General features: G+C 39.2%; 1 protein-coding gene across 2 annotated transcripts in view; it reads right to left on the bottom strand.

Annotated features, from left to right (window-relative positions):
* The window catches only part of Sspn (sarcospan), a 42,259-nt gene that overhangs the window by 9,266 nt on the left and 12,625 nt on the right, over positions 1 to 20,368 (bottom strand). For both annotated transcript variants that reach the window (XM_063238413.1, XM_003470454.5), the window contains exon 2: positions 496 to 582. In XM_063238413.1, the coding sequence (XP_063094483.1) occupies positions 496 to 552 (57 nt within the window). In that variant the 5' untranslated portion in view covers positions 553 to 582. The remainder of the gene's footprint in view (positions 1 to 495; positions 583 to 20,368) is intronic.

Here is a 20,368-nt window from a genome sequence, read left to right as displayed (position 1 = left end):
GAAAATTCACATATAAATGAAAGACATGCACTTGCCAAGCCATGAATATCTCAAACATTGCCCTCAGACTCTTGGCACAGGTCATCTGGATGCACGCAATGTACTTTTTCTATCTCAGTGATCCCACCCACGAGAGGAAATACACTTAGATTGCTTCATTATTAAAATATTCCAAGCAACCCCCGAGATATGGAAGTGGGCGCCAGTGGAGACACCTTTCTGTAGCCAAGTGTTTTGTTGAGCTAAATGTTCGATATTACTTTTAAGGGCGCTAAAGGACACACTTCATATGCTCCATGCGAACCCAGTTCATGGAAATTAAGACTTAAGAAAAGACTAGCATTACCTTTGGGTCTGGATCAATGCCCTCCTAAAACATTTTTTGGCATGCCTGAAAATGCAGTTTCTAGATTCATCAGATATGCAGCCCCTTACAAAGCATGCCTTTATTTTTGTACTTATGCTTCTTTCTATGAGATGATAAAAAAAACTTACTTTCATAGAAAACTGGATACATGTCCGTTCGTCAACTTGATATGAGACACAAAGCATAAACAAACCAAGATAGGCCACCAAACAGACCTGTAATGGAGAACACAGAATATTGGGTGTTATCAGGGCGAGCCCTGATTTTAATGGCATCAATCTCAATGTCTTTCACCAGTGACATCCATGATATCAAGCTATTTGTCTCATTTTACTTATCTTTATGTGCGGTGTTTTGTTCTCATTTATAGAACACAGTGTTAAGACAGTAAAGTCAATTCACTCAGTATTTATTTGTGTGTCAGGTGCTATGCAAGGAACTTCAGGGTACACACAGTGATGAATACGATTTTGTCAACTTCAATCGGTGTATAGTTCAGTATAGGACAATATAAATACATGCAGTATTCTAAGGCAGGGCATTATATGTCAAGTGTAACTCAGAGAAGTATAAAAAGAGGAAGAAATTCCATTGAATCAGGCAATATAAAGGACTCAAGATGTGGGTTTGAAAGAGTCTTGAAAGTCATCAAAATAATGATCCCTAATGTGTATTAACTACTTCCTGTGTCCTGGAGCATTTCCAAGGGATTTGTATGTCTGTCCTCATGTAATTGGCATTAAACATTAGAAAATAGGTGCTGTAATGACCCTCATACTGCAAACGAGGAAGGAAAGGCACAAAGCCAGTGAACAATGGAACCAGGATACAAACCAGGGAGCCCGGGTCAAAAGCAGCTCTGTGAAAAGCACAGAGGAGAGATCACACAAAGTGTGTTGAAGACACAGAAGTACATACCCATCATTGAATTAACTGAGTGTCGGACGTAAAAGATCTGAGCACGCAGGAGTGACTCAGTAAGCAGTAAAGTTCCTGTGAAAATTTCTGAACAGGGCGATGACATGATTTGACACACATTTCAGGGAAATGAGCAGTGGTGTTGGATGGGCTGGCAATGAGGACATGCAGATGTTATTTTATTAATCTGCACAATATTAATATGTCAAGTGACCAGAGGTCAGAGGATAGCAGACAAACTCAGAGAAAAGATGGAGAAGAAAGGCAGAGCACAAGCGGAATGTATGTACCATGGCTATTGCTTGACCTTCAGGAAGACATGAGAGATGGGGAAATAGGAAGCAAGTTCCAAGTTGTTGAAGATCAGTGATCACAAGAAGGTGGCTGAGCCTCACTGACATCACCCGGCCAACAGGAATAAAGGGAATATACTTGACCTGTTAGTCAAACTGCATTTTCTTTTGCATGAAACAGAGGTTTTAAAACTAATTAAGAGTTGCTAATCAAAGCATAACTACTCATATTCAATTTTGGAAAGTTCAAAATGTCAGTAAAGTTATATTCTTGAAGACAGAAAATATAAACAAGCACAATTTTCCAGGAGCTGGATGTTGGAAGAGTGGCTGTGAAGCAACTAGCAAATCAGCAAACAACTGGTTTGGTAATGGTGTCAGCTATTTTTCTTATTGCCAAGCCAAAATATCTAATACCCAACGTTGAAGAGGAAAGGTTTATTGTAGCTCACAGTTTGTAAAAGTTTCAGTTCATAGCTGGCTGGCTCCAAGGAAGGGTAGCGTGCCAGAGGAGAAATGGTTCATGGTGGGCAGAAGGCAGGAAGGTAGAAAAACACCAAAACACATAGAGCAAGCAACCACAGTGACAACCACAGCCTTTCTTCTGTCCCTTATATTTTCTCCAGGCTACACATCCCCTTAGTGTGGATAGCACTCACACCCAGGCTGGACCTCCCCAGTATCCACACAGAACTACTCCAAACCAACCAGTGGATTAATTTAGTAGTCACCCACCTGTAATCCCAGCATCACACACTCTAGATCCAGCCACCTCTGAAAAAGCCCCACCTATGACCACATGGGGCTTTGGGAGGACATCTAGACACAAACCATAACAGTAATATTCATATTTCTTATCACTAGGGCCCACTTCCAGCTATGGACAGTCCTAGTCAGGGTGGTAGAGCTAGTGGCTTAAAAGGCAACCTAACATTTTAATATTTCTATCCTATTCTCTCCTCAGTTACATATTCATTGTGCTGCCTGGACCGTATCTCTTCCCAAGCAGAGAGTTTTCTATAGGACCACGAAGCCAAAAGCAAAGACTAAAAGAAAGCTTTTAGTACTGGCTTTTTCCAGGATTTCTATCATTAGGAGTGGCTGCATGGTTTAATAGCAGCAGATAACATTTCCAGTAGAGAGACACAGCATTAAAATAAGTGAGCACGGCATGGGTTGAAGAGGTGTGGATGGAAAACAAAGCAGATCAGACCTCAGGAGGCAGATTTTCAGTGCAGGGCTGTCAGGTGCAAAGGATATGATACTGAAGTGGTGCATGTGGCCCATAGGTGGCTGACATTTCCAAGTCAGGGATGAAATTCTTTTTAAAAGCACTTTTTAAAAAATACCAAATCAAGGTGCAAGCTTGATAAGATCTATCAGGATTTACCATGTATTCTCACACTGAAGATTCAAAGAGCTTAAACAATAGAAAAAAGACCTCCTTTTGTATATTGGTAGCAAACCAGGTCAGGGTTCTAAATATGCTTCTGTAGGGATCATTATATCCCCAAATCTATGCATGTGCTCCCTCTGTTTCTGGCTGCCCAAGGTAACGGTCTCTGCTATATAATTGTTTGTCCCCTACAGACTACTGTGCTGAATTTGACAACAGCCCAGGCTTTCCCCTTGTCTTTGTGAGAGACACATTCAAATAATCAGGCCTAACTGACCAGCACTTTTAAAAATCTGATTCAGTGCCACCGCTTGAACAAAATTTCCCCTTTTTGCAGTAGTTATTTCATTGTAGTCTTCCTTTAGCCTAGTTTCCAGCAAGATGGTGCATAGAAATGCATGACCTCATTCTCGAGCATTTCATTTATTCAGTTGGCAGAACTTTATGGAGGATATACAATAGCCAGATCCTGTGCTATTGTATGACTCTGGGAATTGCGAGATGAGAAATATAGTCAATTATACGAAGGACTATGCAGCCTCTAGGATCTCTTATTCCAGTGGGGAAAGACAGGAGAGTGAAGTTACAACATAATGTAGCTGGTAAAACTATATCTGCTGTAGGGATACACAGAAGGGATTTCTAACCTGACAGAGAGTTGGGGAAGGAAGATGGATTTTGAAAGCTATGCAGATATTAGCTAGAAGGAAGGTGTGAGGAAAGGTGTTTTGGGTAGAATCAGTGCAAAGACATGGAGAAATAGAAAGTGAATATTATAAAGTGAGACGAAGGTGCTTTTTAAAACAGTCCACCTGGCTACGGAGAATGCAGTGAACAGAGACACGATCTGAGAAGGGAAAAGCAGGTAGGAAGCAATTCTTCTCCTACGGAGCAACGAGAGCTCAGGGAGGGCAGTTCCAGAAGGCACTCGGTCACCTACCTGAGCTGCACAGGCAAAAGTGGATGGTGTTGACATTTCATAAGACGCAAGACAGAGAAGAAGCAGCAGAACAGGAGTGGGAAATGCTGATCACACATGGCCTCAAAGCCCCGCCATCTGGACCTAGAGCTCAGCAACGGTCTGGGCTAGCGATGAGGATTCATTAGTCATCAGCATATGTGAAATGATTGAGACCATAGGGAATGGTGGCCCACCCTATGAGCATGACATAGAAAGGAACCCAGGAGGTTACCCAATTATGAAGAACCTTGCAACCTTCTGAGCAGAAAGCATCTTCAATATACTTCTTATAATTTTGGTTGCATATCATGTCAAATCTAAAATGGACTAATAAGTTGGCTATCCTTTTAGATTTTTGAAAGTTTCATTTCTAGGTCCTTGTGTCCCCTTGCTATAAAGCTTGAATTCAGATTTTAATTTCTTGGCCATCTGATAGGATTTGATAAATCAACAGTGGTTTCTTAGCCACAGCTTTGCATGTTACAATGCAGCTTTTTTTTTTTAATCAGAGAGTTTATCAGTGTCAAGCATAAGCATGTTCTAGAAGAACAGCATTCACCAGACACTTAAAACTGAAGACTCTGTAGCCACGTGGAGGAAAGCAAATCTGCCCTGCCAGACTAAGGGTCTTACTTCCTGACCTGGCAGGACATGGGCACGCCAGGAAGACATGGTGTTCTGGCTTCCCAGGCCGGCGAGGGAGAGCTCATGTTAATGAGCAGTGAGACCAGCCAGACCTTTCTGGCACAACATTCCCAGCATCCGGGCCAGAGCTCCCATTAGATATGGTGAGGTGAGGCCCACAGAACAGGAAACAAGCAATTACGTGAGGTTTTCAAGCAGGCCTTTGTCAGACCAGACACCCAGGCCTGAGGTGAACAGGTGGTGTGGCAGAGCACAAAGCCCAGGGGGAAAAGGGTGGCACTGAAAACCAGTGCTGAGAAGCAGAAGGACAAACAGCATTTAAAAGCTCAGTACAGTACAAGTCCTCACGTGACTGGATAACTTTGTCGATAAGAAAAGCTTGAAGTTATTTCTTTAATGGAAAACATAACAATCACCATTTTAACCCATTTGTAGACATGTGTTTCTATAATTTTAGTGTAAGGAGAAAACTTAAGTTCTAAATTCTGCATTCTGTCTAAGGATGTTTTTTATTTGTGCTGGGTGAGGCCTGCCATCTCTTGGGAGTTAGAGACTTCAACAGCCTTGAAACATTCTCTACATGTTGAGTCCCTTTCTAGATGTAGGAGTCCTGAGTCTTATCACACGCTGGCGTTATTTATCTGGCCCATCGTACCTATGATGGTGTCCGTTAAGTGAGAGTACTGTGGAGAAAAAGTGGATTCAAGGCCAGCATCTTGGGGCTTTAACGATATTCTTCCTCTTTTTGTTTTGTCATAGCTAGAATGTATCACCCTAAACATTTTGTGGGATTAAACTTCTCAGCATGTCATAACACATTTATATTCTGGTCTTGGGACATTCACAAACCTCCAATTTATTTGCTTTCTTCTTTTTGCTGTCAATGGAGCTGCTTGACAGCACTAGCTGGGGAATAACCCAGCCCCGGTCAGATGCCATTGCATGCTCCTCTCCTCTCTGCATCCTCGCTCCTCATTCATGCTCCTGAAATGCGACTCTGTTTCTGAGTTAACCAACTCCCACCTTTGAATTTAAAGTGCTTTAATTTAATCAATATAGTGACAAGATGAACTTGCTCCTCCAGTTTGCACAGTGAATTGATCAATCAGGGAAGTAAATGTTTCAAGCAGAACCGTAAATGTTTCTTTTCCTATTTCTGAAGGGAATTTATATAGATTTAATATAATTTAAGGTAAAATATTAGAAATCATTTTCAACAAATGATAAATGCCTCATAGTACATCGAATGAGTATAGGCTTAGGAGAATTATACCATGTAATATACCAGAAAATTAAGTAAAAGGAAACAGAACATTCCAAGATCTATTAAAGTTTTTTGGATCAAGAGTTGAGGGTTGGAGACTGGGGATTTAGCTCAGCAGCTTAAGCACCTGCCTTGCAAGCATGCAGTCGTGAGTTCGATCCCCGGTACCAAAAAAATAAAAGTTAAGGGTTGAAGGAATATTTCAGCATGACTTAGTTTTACTGGATTCTTATGTCTTTGTCTTATGGGAAGACAAAATCTAGGAGACTGGTTCAGAATCACTTGAAGGGCTTGGTAGAAATTAATCCCATACACCAAATTTCTGATTCAATAGGTCCGAGGAAGAGTCCAAGATTCTACATTGTTAACAAGTTCCTAGGTGTTGCTGGGCTGGGTGAACATTTTGGAGAACAACTAGTCTAAACTACAAACATAGTTTTCTAGGTGCTGATGGCTGGGGTGGAGTTTATCAGGATGGTTAGGGATCTAGAACCTCACTAACTAATGGAGAATCCTATAGAGAGTTGTTCATTATATGCAAAATAAAATAGTTATAGTAATATCTACTTACAAAGTGGTACAAAGCACTTAATACACACACATATCCAAATGTATGTTTCCTTAATTATCTCAAGAGTATACACTACAAGGGAAACAAAATTGAGGCTTCAGAAACATACAAGTTAGGTACACATTCACTATCTACATTTTTATATTAATAATATTTACATGATAACAATAAAAGTATTGGTTTGAATTCTTTCCCATAAAGAAATGTCATCTTGTCTAACGTAGGAGACCTTGACATTGGGGACAGCCCCATGCCCCTTGCCTTCATTGCTACATAAATACAATATCTTTCAAGAGCCTGTGGTTTCCATGCTTCTGGCTGGTGATTTGAGAATATGTTTAAACCGTCACTGTGAAATGGGATTCTGCTACTGTTGATAGACATTGTCCATTCAGATCCAAAGCACAGCCACCTCTTCCTGTATCATACCACCTCAGCAGTGCCGTGACAGCGCATGCTTAACAACTGGCTGAGGAAGGGCTATTTGTACAAATTGCTAATTTTATGGCATCACAATGACTGCCATGGCCATCAGGCATTCTGTAGCATACTCACTTCTTTCCCATATTTTCTGCCTCCCCTTGAGTCTCTTCTCAGACGGAATCATTTGGTTACAAGCTGGGATTGGTTTTTATTATGTTTGGCATGTTAGTCTTTACTAGTTGTTTGAGATCCCTGTAATCAGCCTACTGAGTCAGTGATAGACAAGAAGAAATCCTAGTAAATGGTCCCCTTTTCCTTTCCCCCAGGAGCTATGTCCCAAGACCCCCGTTCAATGCCTGAAACTTCAGATAGTATTGACTCCTATATCACAATGGGGTTTTTTCCTGTATCTACACACTCATTGGGATAATGTTATATTAGACACTGAAATAGATTTACAATAAAAGCTAACAGTCAAATTGAATTGTAGCAATATACTATAATAAAATTTCCAGCATCACTACTCTTGTACTTTAGAGCCCTGTTAAGTAGACAGAGTTACTTGAACATTGTAATAGAATGACAGTTTTCCGTTAACCTTGATGATTGCTCTGAGTAAAAGGTGTGTTATATACAACACAAATAAACTGGACAAAGGAATGATTCACATCCTGGGTAGAACAGAGCAGGAGGACACATGCTACTCTGAACAGCATACAGTTAAAAATGATTGTAGCATCATCTGTGAGATCTTGTTATCAAAGGGCACTCTCATTAGGATATCATTCTCCAACTCAGCTTAGCTCAACACTTTACTGTGCTAGGAAATGAGAAAATGTGGAACACAGTTTACTACACTGTAAATTCTAGAAGGGCAAAGAGGAAAAAATACACTAAAAATAAGCAACATTGAATTAACCTTCACTCAACAAACAAACAGTAACTCTATTTGGTTTATTGTTTTTTTTTTTTTAACTTTTTATTGGTACTGGGGATCAAACTCACGACTGCCTGCTTGCAAGGCAGGTGCTTATGCCGCTGAGCTAAATCCCTAGCCCCCTCTATTTGTTTTATTAAGAAGAATAAAACTATAATTAACAGGACAGTGATACATAATGGAAAAGATGCGAGCTTCAGAGTTTGAATCTTGAATTTATTTATTTATTGGTTAAATTATTTGGAGTGAAGTTATTTAACCCACTTTAGCTTCAGTACAAATGAGGACAATAATGTTTTAATTTTATGGGTACTCTGAAGATTAATGATAATATAAACAAGTACTTAGGATACTGTCTACATTATAGCTAGAGAAGTGTTAGTAACAATCTCTAACATTATTCCAAGAAGAGTTATTTATACACTTATTAGAACAGACTGAGTTTAGCATGTATTTAAAGGCTCTTAATGTACTAGCAACATAACCATGTCTAGAATTTGGTTACAAATACCAGCACAAATCGGCACAAGGCATGGTCCTTACGTAAGGAAAAGTCATTAAGTCCACATGATTTGACTTTTGATGTTCATCTTGAATAGTCTTATATGCCTGGCACCTTACTAAGCACCTAATGTAAATTACACTATTTCATCTTCATGAAAATCCTCAGAGGCAGTCACTGCTATGGGTCCCATTTTATAGGTGAAGAAACAGAGTCAGAAGGGTTTCATGCTGAAGGGCCCAATCCAAAGCACAGAGCTGAAAGCTGTACCTGTTAGAATACAGACCTTGGCTCTTGGCCACCATGAGAACCAACTTCTTGGAGAAAAACTGACAACACCATGAGCAAGAACTCAGAGATAGGGAGAATGTTCTAGAAGCTGCTTTTCTCCTACATGGCTAAAGCTTTACTCCTGAGGCCTAGTGTGAATAGGACATCTCACAACCTGAGCTGGGAGCCGGGACTCTATCACTGAGACCTGGCCTTATCATGTACAAAGTGGAGAAAACAATACTTACTTTAGAATTCATTTTTACGGATTTTAAGTAATGTGCCTGAAATTATAGTGAGTATTATTTTTCTCCCATCTCTTTTGACCTCAAATGGAGCCAGGGGTAACTTTACTCTGAAATTGCAGCTGAAAATGAATAATCTATGTAAATATAAGCACGCTATCACATCTTAGAAATAATCTCATTCTGTGCTTTTAACAAGTGCTAATTGTGTACCTACCATGTGTCATGTGCTCGTGGCTTGACAATCCACAGTGGAGCGAGATGACAAAAAATCCCTGCCTTGCTAGGCCTAAGTTTTAAAGCGGCAAGTAGTCTGTAAGTAAATATGTAAGTATATCTCTACCATGTAGCTGCTGAGAGGAGTTCTGGAGGACAAGACACTGATCATCATAAGGGTTTCCCCCCACAAACATGACATAGAGTAGTTAATAAAATACAAACAACGAATTCCCTGAAAAGAAGCATCAGCAATCTTCAGATTCCCTTAAAAAAATGAAAACCTAAGAAACCACCTGGTGAGTTTGCTGTTCATTTTAGGAGACCCTTGCTGGCCCTGTAATTCCAACACATACCCATCATATGTAATCTAAAGTCTTACAGCTCCCCATCCACCATGCATGGACCTGAACAAGTGACAAGGGAGGGTGACCAGATAAGATTCACAGCAAATTGGGTCATACGGCTAAAAATAGAGATGTGGTTGATCTTGGAGCTGGAAGTGATTGACATGAGTTCAGAAACTCCCCTCCACTGCTTTTTAGCTAATGGGCATGGAACAAGATAAAGTGTTCGAGCCTTGGTTTCATCATGACTAGGATAATACCAGTGAAGCACACTTCATAAATTGGTAAAAGATTAAATCAGACATTATATATAAAGGGCTTAGTTTCATAACCAGTACGTAAGAGATAGTCACTAACTATTCATCAAATAAACATTCATTTAGTGACTTGGGCTACTTTTGCTTTTGTTGCCAGAATCCATTTATCAAACATCTTTCCAGTAATACTGATATAAATAGTTTTCAGCTACCTAAGAGGAATAAAACTCTTTCTTTGCTTCTTCTTTTTTTTTTTTAATCTCTGCTACAAACCTGTTTATTATCTACTACCCAGGAAATGCCAATCTCAGTGATCATGCTGGGCTCTGTATGCTTCTCTGATTATGCCACTGTGGTTTTACAGAGTTGAGCCTTTAATTTCTGGAGAAAAATGCTGTTCAGTAAAAAGTATGTTCTTGACATAAGAGATCCAAAATTAATATTACTTTTTAAAAAATGCAATGATCTTGGTGCACAAGACATTCGTGGCAAATTATAGACGTGACGGGGGTACAAATATAAAATTTGAAAACTAACTTAAGGGTTTAGGGCAAAACAGCACCAAGATGTGGGGAAATACGGTCATGATCTGTGTCTAAATGTGAGCATTAGTGTACAGATATTAAAACTCAGAGATCTAATCACAATCCTGAAGTTTTTTCCTTGGTTTTATTAAACTAGGCTCAAAATAGTAGCTAGCTTCTTTTCCACTGTGACTAAAATGCTAGCTAGCTAGACTTTTTCTTTTTAAAAAAATTTTTTCCCTATCTTATTTTTCTCCTTTTCTTTTTTTTTTTTTTTCTCCCCCACCCCCAGTATTGGAGATTGAACCCAGGGCATTATTTACACTGAGCTACATCCCCAGGTCAATTTCTGCATTTTTATTTTTAGACAGGGGCTTACCCAGCCTGAGCTCTAATTTGTAATCTTCTGCCTCAGCCTCCCAGACTGCTGGGATTACAGACATGGGCTGCCACACCAGGTTTAGCAATACCTTTTTATAGTTAGGAACTTTAACTAAGCAGTGGCCTATAATATACCAGGAAGATATTCAGTTACTTGTTCTTTTAAATTAGGAATCCACAACTTCAGTGCTTCACTGATTTAAGCCTTTTATTATCAGAGCAGAAGTTGTTGGAAAGCTCTGGTACAGAAATTCTCTCTTTATCAAGGAGCTAAATTCTCCCTGGCAACAAGTTTGGGTTTTTGACACACAGCCTCATCTGCATATTCCCATATCTCTCTGGAACTTCAAAATATTTATTCTGAAAAGATGATCCAAGAGATTATTTTTTGAAAGCAAATATTAGAGACCCAAGTCAAAATTTCCAAGAGAGGGAGCAGTTCTACATGATAAATTCTGTCACAAGAAAATGATTTCCTTTTGGGGTGGAAAAAGAAAAGACATTCCTCAAATCTCCTAAATTCAGCCTCTGCAACGCCATTCAATCTTTCTTCTCTCTCTTTTTTATTTCAACTGTCTTTTTGTTTGAGGTGTTGATATCTGAAAAGTGTATGTCTAAATTACTGTAAATGTATGCACCTTTCATATGTGAGGTCACAAAGACATTTGAAACCAAACCGAAACTACTTCTGTGCTCATAGCATTGAAAATACAAAAGCGGGCCGGTTCTCACCTATGCATCCTTCATAAAAACTTGGTTATTTAAGTAAATGAAGTGTATCTCTTTGCAAAGTAAGTTGTAAAAATAAAACTTCTAAGATTTTGTGAGCTGATTCTTAAATTATTACCAAATGAGAATGAATTCACCTGTTCCGGGTGATTGAAGCTTTGATCGATGGAGAAAGATGTGCAGCATGTTGGTGAACTTCAGTTGCATACCCGGCTGAAGGCCTCAGTGGGATATGTATCTTTCCCGATTCAAAGTGGTGAGACTTAGTGATGAGTTGAAAGTATTCAACAACTAGAATTATACTTATTTTTTCTTATAGTTTTCCCAATAATTTTGCTTTGAAACTTGCATTGTAGCAGAGACTAGAACAATCCATCCAACAGTTGATCAAGACTTGATGAGCGTCTAAAGCACAATGGACACTCTCCGAGATCAGATTAACTCCTTCAATGCCTTGCCAGAGTAATATTACAGAACAGATAGGTTTAAATTCTAGTCTCAGAAGATCACAAGTAATATGCCCAGCAAAGATTGGCCAGGGAAAACTAACAGAGAGGGGAAATGTAGCAGAAAAGGCCTCCTTCCCCCCACAGCCATATACTTCAGCTTCTTCTTTGCCCAGGTAATGGTTCCCGTTTCAAATCCAGTTGCTCCTATCTCTTAGACATCGCTGGACACTGTGATGCACATTGTATAAACCAATCCCCAGCTGACAAGCCATGCCTTCCTGTTTATCCAGTATAAGCCTAGAGCACCAGAGATCAGGGCCTGATATTCAGGGATTGATCCTGATCGGTGCCCGTCGACATAAATAAATCTACCTCCAATCCTGGGTGCAGTTTTGGTGCTCGCCATTGTAGAACTGCTAGGTAGCATAGCCAGACTGGTTGTAGAAGCACAGAAAGACTGGGAGGAAAAAATGTGTCACTTAGTGACTTACCCACTTCTCAGCACACACTGTGCTATGCAGATGTTCATGTGTATCTCATTTATTTCTTTACATGATATTAGAAAACTGCTCTGAAGGAACTACTCAAAACAAGTTGGAACTTGTGAATAGCAACTGGATTAGAGGAATGTAATTCTCCTAAAACCTATGGATAGATGTGCTTTCTTTAATGTTTCTGCCAAAGTAAACTTGCTGCTAGAAAACCAAGTATAAGGTGTGCCAGCACTGTCGCTAAAATTCCTAAATTCTAAACCCTGCATAAAAATGATTGCAAATTGCACACTTTACACCACTGAATTGTTTTATGTGTTTGTTGTGGTTGTGGTTGTGGTTGTGGTCACTACTGTTTGGATTTTTGAGACAAGGACTTGCTTTGCAGTTCAGGCTGGCCTTGAACTCACTATGTAGCCCAGGTTGGCCTTGTACTCACAATGATCCTCCTGCCTCAGCCTCCCAAGTGCTGGGATTAGAGTCAAGTGCCACCATGCATGGGTAACACCATTAAATCTTACAAATGTATGTTCCATCAACTCTGAAAAGTAGAAAAGAAATTCCACAGCTATCCCAGTGTCTGTCTTAGGAAGGATCCTTTAAGTAGAATACCTTCTTCTGCAAGGTCTCACTTTAGTATTGAACACTGATTTATGAATATGGGTTAAGATTCTTATTTCACAGGAACTGCTAGGAATTTTTTCAATTGCATCCTCAAAAGACTGAGTAAACACAGACAACAGGATTGTTAGCAATAAAATTAGTTATAGATAAAGACTGGGGTAAAACAATAATAGGGTATGAATTGTGTCTTTGACTTAAAATGTCCTTCTTCTTCCTTATCTACCTGGTGTAATAACACCCCATCTCAGCTATCTAAATCCAGTTGTACATATTCTTTAAACCCTCCTCAAATATATTCTCTACCTAAAAAAGGTACTTAATATGCACTACTTATTTTGCATATGTTATCTCACTTATTACCCAAAACATGTGATAAATAAACAAAAAGGCATATTTAACAGAAAATTATAATTTAAAGAAAGTAACATGAAAATGACCCCAGAATAAAAAGTTGGTTATTTAAGTAAATGAAGTGTAAGAGGGATAGGATAGGGAGTGAAAGAGAAAGGAGAATGGGCAAATGTTTGAGTAAAAGAAATATTAAAAATGTATGTATCAATTCCAGTATATAGATCTTATTGGGATCCTGATTTTGAACAAAAGTGTGAAAAAATACTCATGACTTAATCATGGCTGCTTGCATACTGATTGGATCCTTCTAAGAAATTAGCTTGTTAGGTGTGGTATTGGTCTTTTGATTACTTATAGTCTCTGTCATTCACTTTAGATAGTAAAAATATGTATGGGTGAAATTATACAAAGTCAAGGATTTACTTCAAAATACTGTGATGTGTGACATACGAGGAAGGATAGTAACACAGAGACAAACAAGACTGACCACGGGTTGAGAATTACGGGGGCAGGAGGACAGGGTTATTATCAAGGCTCATTATATAATTTTATCTCCTTTGCATATGCTTGAAATTTTCCAGAGTGAATAATCTGAGAAAAAAGTGGTTCTAGACACACGGCAAGACGAAATCATGTGCCAGGGCTTCACCCTTAAATAGGGTACATTAAATTAGCATACACCAAGCCTCCAGGGAGATGAACTCATAAGCCAAAATTAGCAAATACGTGAAGAATTAACTTATTAGTGAAGGCCAGCACTTATATGCGTAATGGGGTACACAGTCTGAGGATGAAAACGGTAAGAATTCCAAATAGTGCAATAACCAGAGACTCTATAAAAGTGTATTCAAAATAATGAAAGATGTGAAAGAAGGAATTGAAACCATGAATGAAGAGCAGAGCATTTTTTTCCAAACACCCAGTAATATGTGAATTTTTTTAAAATGCCAGTAACAAAAATTCTAGAAAGAGGAAAAAAAAATTGTTGGAGTTAGAAACTCAGCAGAGAAGTAAAAGGCAGATTAAAATCTAAATGAAGGGGTGAATAGTGAATTAGGAGATTTGAGGGAATAATCTAAAACACAGCACAGCGAGATGAACTCTGGTAGGCTAAGAGCTGGGGAGGCTGGAGCAGAGAGGTTCTCAGAGCACGACTCATGGCATTTCAGAGGAGACTCGAGAAGGAGGCTGATGGCTTGCTTTCTTTCTGAATTAATGAAAACCACAGAAATCTTAAATTCAGGGTTAGGGTTAGGGTTAGAAACTGAAGTTAGATATACAGTAGCTAAATTGTTTAACATTAAGAATGAAGAGAAAACTCAGAAAGCTATCACTGGGTGCATTACTTATGCTAGAACATTAGATGCTTGGCACACTCATGACCAACAGCTGCAATCTAGAGATGGAAATAATATTTTGAAAACACTCAGGAAAAAACTTGCCATCCACCTAACACTAGCAGAATGGTGTAGCCTTGTGGACATAACGTAGCTATTAAGTAGACTAAAAAGATGGAGGGCAAATGGGCAGGATTACAAGGAGAAATAAACAAATCCATATATTTGGGGGAAATTTAACATAGGTCTCTCAGCAAAATTTACATCAAGCAGAAAAACCCCAGTAATTATATAGAAGATAATAAGCTTGATCTTATAAATGAATGGAGAATCCTAAATTCCAAATGAGAAAATCAACATTATTTCCAGACATGCATGGAATGTTGTTAATAGCAATTAGCCTCAAAGCTCCATCAAATATCAAAGAATTGATATTATGGAAATCACATAAAACAAACACAAAACACTTTAGTTGAAATCAATTATCAAAAGTCAAACAAAAAGAATAAATAAGTACAAATTCCACTGGGCATGTGGTTTACAACTGTAATCCCAGCTTCCTGGAAGGCTGAGGCAGGAGGACTACAAATTTTAGTCCAGCCTAGACAATTTAATGGCTTTCTGAGATCCTGCCTCTGCAAATAAAAAGTAAAATAAAACCATAAAATAAAGAAAGGAAAGGCTGGAGTATAGCTTAGTATGAAGGCCCTGGGCTCAATCCCTAATAATGGGGGGGGGGGGTATAAATTCCATAAAAAGAAGGAAGAAAGAAGATGGTTAAGACTCATGAAGATGATTTTGAAGAAGAGGAATGGGGTAAACCTGGGCTGTTTATCCTCTCTTCTTCCTAATCAGAGGTGTGATAGTACTACCTTCAAAGGGACAGTATGATCCCGACTTGGTAATAGACAAAACAATAGAACTGAAGAGAACCAGGAATGAAATTTAATATGCAAACATGACAGCTGGTAAATAGGCATCTCAGATCCATACAGAAAGGACTGCTTATTAATTGGTCCTAAGAAATTAGCATTCTGTATGAGAAAATAACAAAATAGAGAACCTATTTCACATCACATGCAAGTCCACGAAAGGCATATGCACAGAAAAGCAAGCTTTTAACATTTTTAGAAAGTGGCATAGAAAAAATCTCTTTGTGACACTGAAATGTGGAGAGATTTCTTTAAAATATAGCAGAGCACATATCATAAAAAGGATCAATAACTATAAAACTGTTAAGATTAAATCTTTTCATAAGAAAAGCACAAACTTGAAAAAGATTCTCAGTACTCAAAACTAGAAAGATTAGTAACAAAGCAATAAATCCTAAATATCAATAAATGAAAAACAGCCTATAGCAAATATTTTTAATAAGGGATAATCAAATGTCCAATCAACATAAATATGTTCAACTGTAGTAGAAATCAGGAAAAAATGCAAATTAAGCATACTATTCCACACAAACAAGAGAGATTTAAGAACCCCTCTGATTTACCATTCATGGAAGTATAAATCAGTACAATTTTGAATTTAAGTAGTGACTTGGAATACTAAGTTGAAAGTGTCTTACTACCAAATAACTTCCAGAAATATGCCTTAAAGCAGCTAAAATTCATACAGAGAGCTAGAGACAAGACTATCTATTGCAACACTGTAATTGCAAAAAAAAAAATCATTTATGAAAGCTATCTAAATGTTCACCAACAGACACATGAAAAACTTATTGTCATACTTCTCTACAGTAAAATATAGCAAAAGTAAATAAGCAATATCTATGTACTGTTACAAATCTCAAATAACAATGGACAAAAATTACACAGTCTTATTCATGTAAAACTTAAAGCAAAATAATAATTGGTTATAGATACATAGACATATTGGAAAATGAGAAAATAGGTGTAGAAATGGTGAATACCAAATTCAGGGTAATAGCTCTGGAGAAGGAAGGCAATATAAGAAAACACAACAAAGGAATGAAAGACAGAGGCTATTACTATAACACAATGCTTTCTTTCCGGAACAAAATGTAAAATTGCTGGACATTGTGGTGCATGCTTGTAATCCCAGTCCTCAGGAAGCTGAGGCAGGAGAATTGCTGCAAGTTCGAGACTAACCTGGGCTACAAACTGAGTTCAAGGTCAGCCTGAATGACCTAATGAAACCCTGTTTCAAAAAACACAAAAGACTAAAATAAAAATAAAATAGTAAATAAAATAAAATTACAAAAAACATTAAAATGCAATGAAGCTAGGGATGGATAAGTGGCTGTTCCATCCTACGTCACTCAGGAATTGAAGTTTTTATTATTAAAAAAATCATAATATTGCCCATATTCGTTCAAAGTCACACAAATGTGAAAACAATGATTAATTTCCTAACAGGTTTTGGAAAACGGTTAGAAATTAGCAGAGGCAGGCTTCTCCTCCTGCTTGTCACCTATGATCTCGCCAGCCTTACTTTATCCACATTCCAGGCATCACCTGGCACTTGGGTATCTAAATTGTCCTGCAATAAACTGTGAGTGGGTCTCCTCTACCGGAGTTAAGCACCTGGGCAAGGCCACCGTATCCAGCACCTGGAAATACACCGGGAGGGTGGCCAAGATGTCAGAAGTTGTGACATACTAAAGCACACTTTCTTTTATAGGCTTCTGTTCTGTTGCTTATCAGCCACCTAATTCACTTGTGTGTAACTCAGGAGAAAGTAATTACTAACCATTGTATCCATACTGACTTTTTCAAAATTATCCCTTGCAGAGGAAGCTTTAAAAAAAAAAAAAAAAAAAAAAAAAGATTGTGTTCCAGCCCGGTATCTTACAATAGGAGGAGTAACATGGTCACGTATTTGTGGGAGAAAACCAAGTAAACAACTGATAGTTCATGGGCTTCACCTTAGGGGTTTCAAGCCCTCTTAAGTGGGAAAGGAATCTCACTAATGTGGAGTTAGCTTGCTCCAATGGTAAAGTTGTAAACTGGATTTCAATACTCTGGTTAGCATAATTAAGCAGGCTCTCAAAGCAGGTCCTACTTTAAAAATTACTGCAAAGGTAATTCTGCCCTCATATCCCTAAGTGTATGTGTGAAATAGTACAATAAACAGAAACCTATTAAGGAGGCACTATAATAAATCAATATAAATTCAATTTTATAATCTTGTAACAGCAGCACAAGCAACAGAACTACCTTGTTCAACCTTCAGAAAATATTACTGAGTGTCTTCTGCGACTGAGAGCACTTTACAGAAATAAAATAGAAGGGAATATTAAGCAATCTATAGCAATACCACTCCTCCTCTGAACATCGCCCTGCTCTTTTGGCAAAGGTCAGCGTCCCCAAGGAACCTGCAGCCTGTCCTGCGTGCCTGCCATGGCAATGTGGTGAGCCAGACACTGAAGTTTTTGTAAGGTGTGTGTGAGGATGCGGAGGCATTAGGGAGGTCTCCAGGTGGAAAAATTTTTGACCCACTAGATTCAGTGACTTGAATGAGAATTATTTATCGAGGTTTCTATGACATAATGGTTTCGCTCAGTCTATGTTTGTTTTAAAAAAATTGTAGTTGGTTTCAGAGACCTGAACACAGACCTAAGCCCTTTAATAAGCATCTCAGATTGCTTGCTGTTGAACAGAGAATAAGGCCAGGCCAACCTGAGTGGGTTTGGTCCTTCTGTCCCACAGTCAAACTAGTGGACAGAATGCGAGGAGAAACGCATAGACTCACAGGGAAGGTCGCTTGTACACTCAAATGATGACATTGAGTGTTTCATTTGTGTGCATTTAGGAGGAAGTCAGTTTTCTTGAATTTTTTTTTTTAACCTTGGAGTCCTAGCTTGCCTTTCTAGTAGCCTCAGGTTACCCAATGTCCTGGCCATCACATAGCCCATCCTAAAAGGAATCCCCCCCACCCTCCATAGCCACAAGGCGAGAAGAAAACAAAACCCTCTGCCTTTCTCTTAAAACAGGTCTCCTTCACAGAGTTTCTGGCACAGCTCAACAGGAGATAAGGCTCAGCCTGGGCCTAATGGTCTGATATGCATCCCATATCTAATACGTTAGAAGGCCCAAGGATATTATTTTTTCTCTCCCTAACTATACTGCTAACATTGTCTGCTCTAGTCAAGGTCTAGTTCACACATTAGCAATTCCACCTCTTTTCTTGTCTCCTGTCATTATCCTCTGTAAAAAAGAGATGCCTTGATAATAACTTAGCTTAAAGAGGTGTTTTAGTGGCTCATTATAATGAATGCTGAATCAAACACTTTAATAACAACAGTTGAGTGGGTGTTACGAAAGCAGCTCCCACAGGACATCTCACCACCTCTCCCAGCACCAGGACAGGCCAGGGAGAATTGCTCAATTCTGCAGTGACAGATGGAGGCCCAGGAAAACTTCAGCAGAACCCAAGAATGCTCAGTTGCAGACTCGGCCTTCTGAAGTCCAGCCAGATGCTGATCTTTTGCGGTCCCCATGAAACACAGTGCTGAAACACATCCTGTGTTAGGATCCTGTCTAGCACAGTTAGATCAGAAAGTGTCAACTTGATGTGCAAAAACCCAGCTGGCAATGTAAGAGCTGTCACTCTGGAGTGTTAGTAGTGGCCAGATCTCCCTTTGGCTGCTCGCTCTGGAGCTGAAATGGGGCCCCTTGTTCCGAAAGGTTGCATCCTTGACAGCTTTCAGCAGCATTCTCTCTGCCTTCCCCTCCCCAGTGCTATGGTTTTGTGTACTACTTGGCAAAGAAAAAGAAGAACCCAGTTTGGGACTTCTAAGCTTGAGGAACAGAATCTCAAGAGATGCCCTTTATGACTAAGTGGGGGTGTGCCAAAAGGCACAGGTGGGACAGGAGGCAGGTCCCTAATAAAGCCCAGGGAGGAGACAGCCCTAGAGCTTTATCCTGACACATTCTACAGGCCAAAACACTTTGATCTTGTTTTCAGTATCATCACCAAAAATGGAAATGGTGACTGCATGTTATAAAGAAGAGCTGAGAAGTGGCTTCCCTTGAGTTGTGAATAGGAACCAGGACTCCTCACAGGAAAGCAGGCTAATCCCACTGTCAAAAATATAAGCACCCTCACAGTAGTACCACTCAGCTAAGCATGCCTTACCAAGATGTCACTTAGCTACATCTCAAAGCATGGTGGGTGGCTTCTACTCCTTAAAGAGTTAATACAGTCAATGAAATCCTACCCTACTCTTCAAATTGCATTCGTTAGCTACATCTACTTGATTTTTTTTTTACAAAAATTTGACAAAAGAAGTGATCTCTAAATGCAGCCAAAGTCACCCTCTCCAAATGTTTCACTCAGTTGGCTGGAGTACTGAGCCGTGCCACCCACCGTCCTGCCACTTGCCAGGACGGTGTCCTGGGAAACTTGTCATGGGAAACATTCAGACTTCTAGCCAGTCCAAGAAAGCCATAGAGCTTCCATTAATAAGATGGCAAAGAAGCTTAAGGACCACTGAACTGATTGCACAAATATACAATTTCACCAAAAGTGCTATGGACTGAATTGTGCCCACCTAAAATTCATCTTAAAGGCTTAACTCTCTACATAACTGTATTTAGAGATGCTTTTAGGAGGTAATTAAAGTTAAATGAGGTTCTAAGGGTACAGTCTCAACTGACAGGCTTGGGGGCTTTATAAAAAGAGAAGAGATCTTAACCCTCTCTTCAAGTGCGTGAATCAAGAGGTCAAGCCGATCATATAGCAATAAGGTAGCTGTCGGCATACAGGAAGACAGCCCTCACAGTCCCCAGCCACTCTAGCACACTGATCTTGGACATCCAACTTCCAGGACTGCTAAAAGCAGCCTACATGTGGCATTTTGTTATGACAGCTCAAACATATGAAGACAGAAAGAAAACTGTATT

The sequence above is a fragment of the Cavia porcellus genome, unplaced genomic scaffold (genome assembly GCF_034190915.1).
Source record: "Cavia porcellus strain 051 isolate PalLab524CR breed Dunkin Hartley unplaced genomic scaffold, mCavPor4.1 scaffold_27, whole genome shotgun sequence".
Taxonomy (NCBI): Eukaryota; Metazoa; Chordata; class Mammalia; order Rodentia; family Caviidae; genus Cavia; species Cavia porcellus.
The sequence above is the reverse complement of the archived record's forward strand: the minus strand, read 5'-3'. Positions and strand labels throughout refer to the sequence as shown.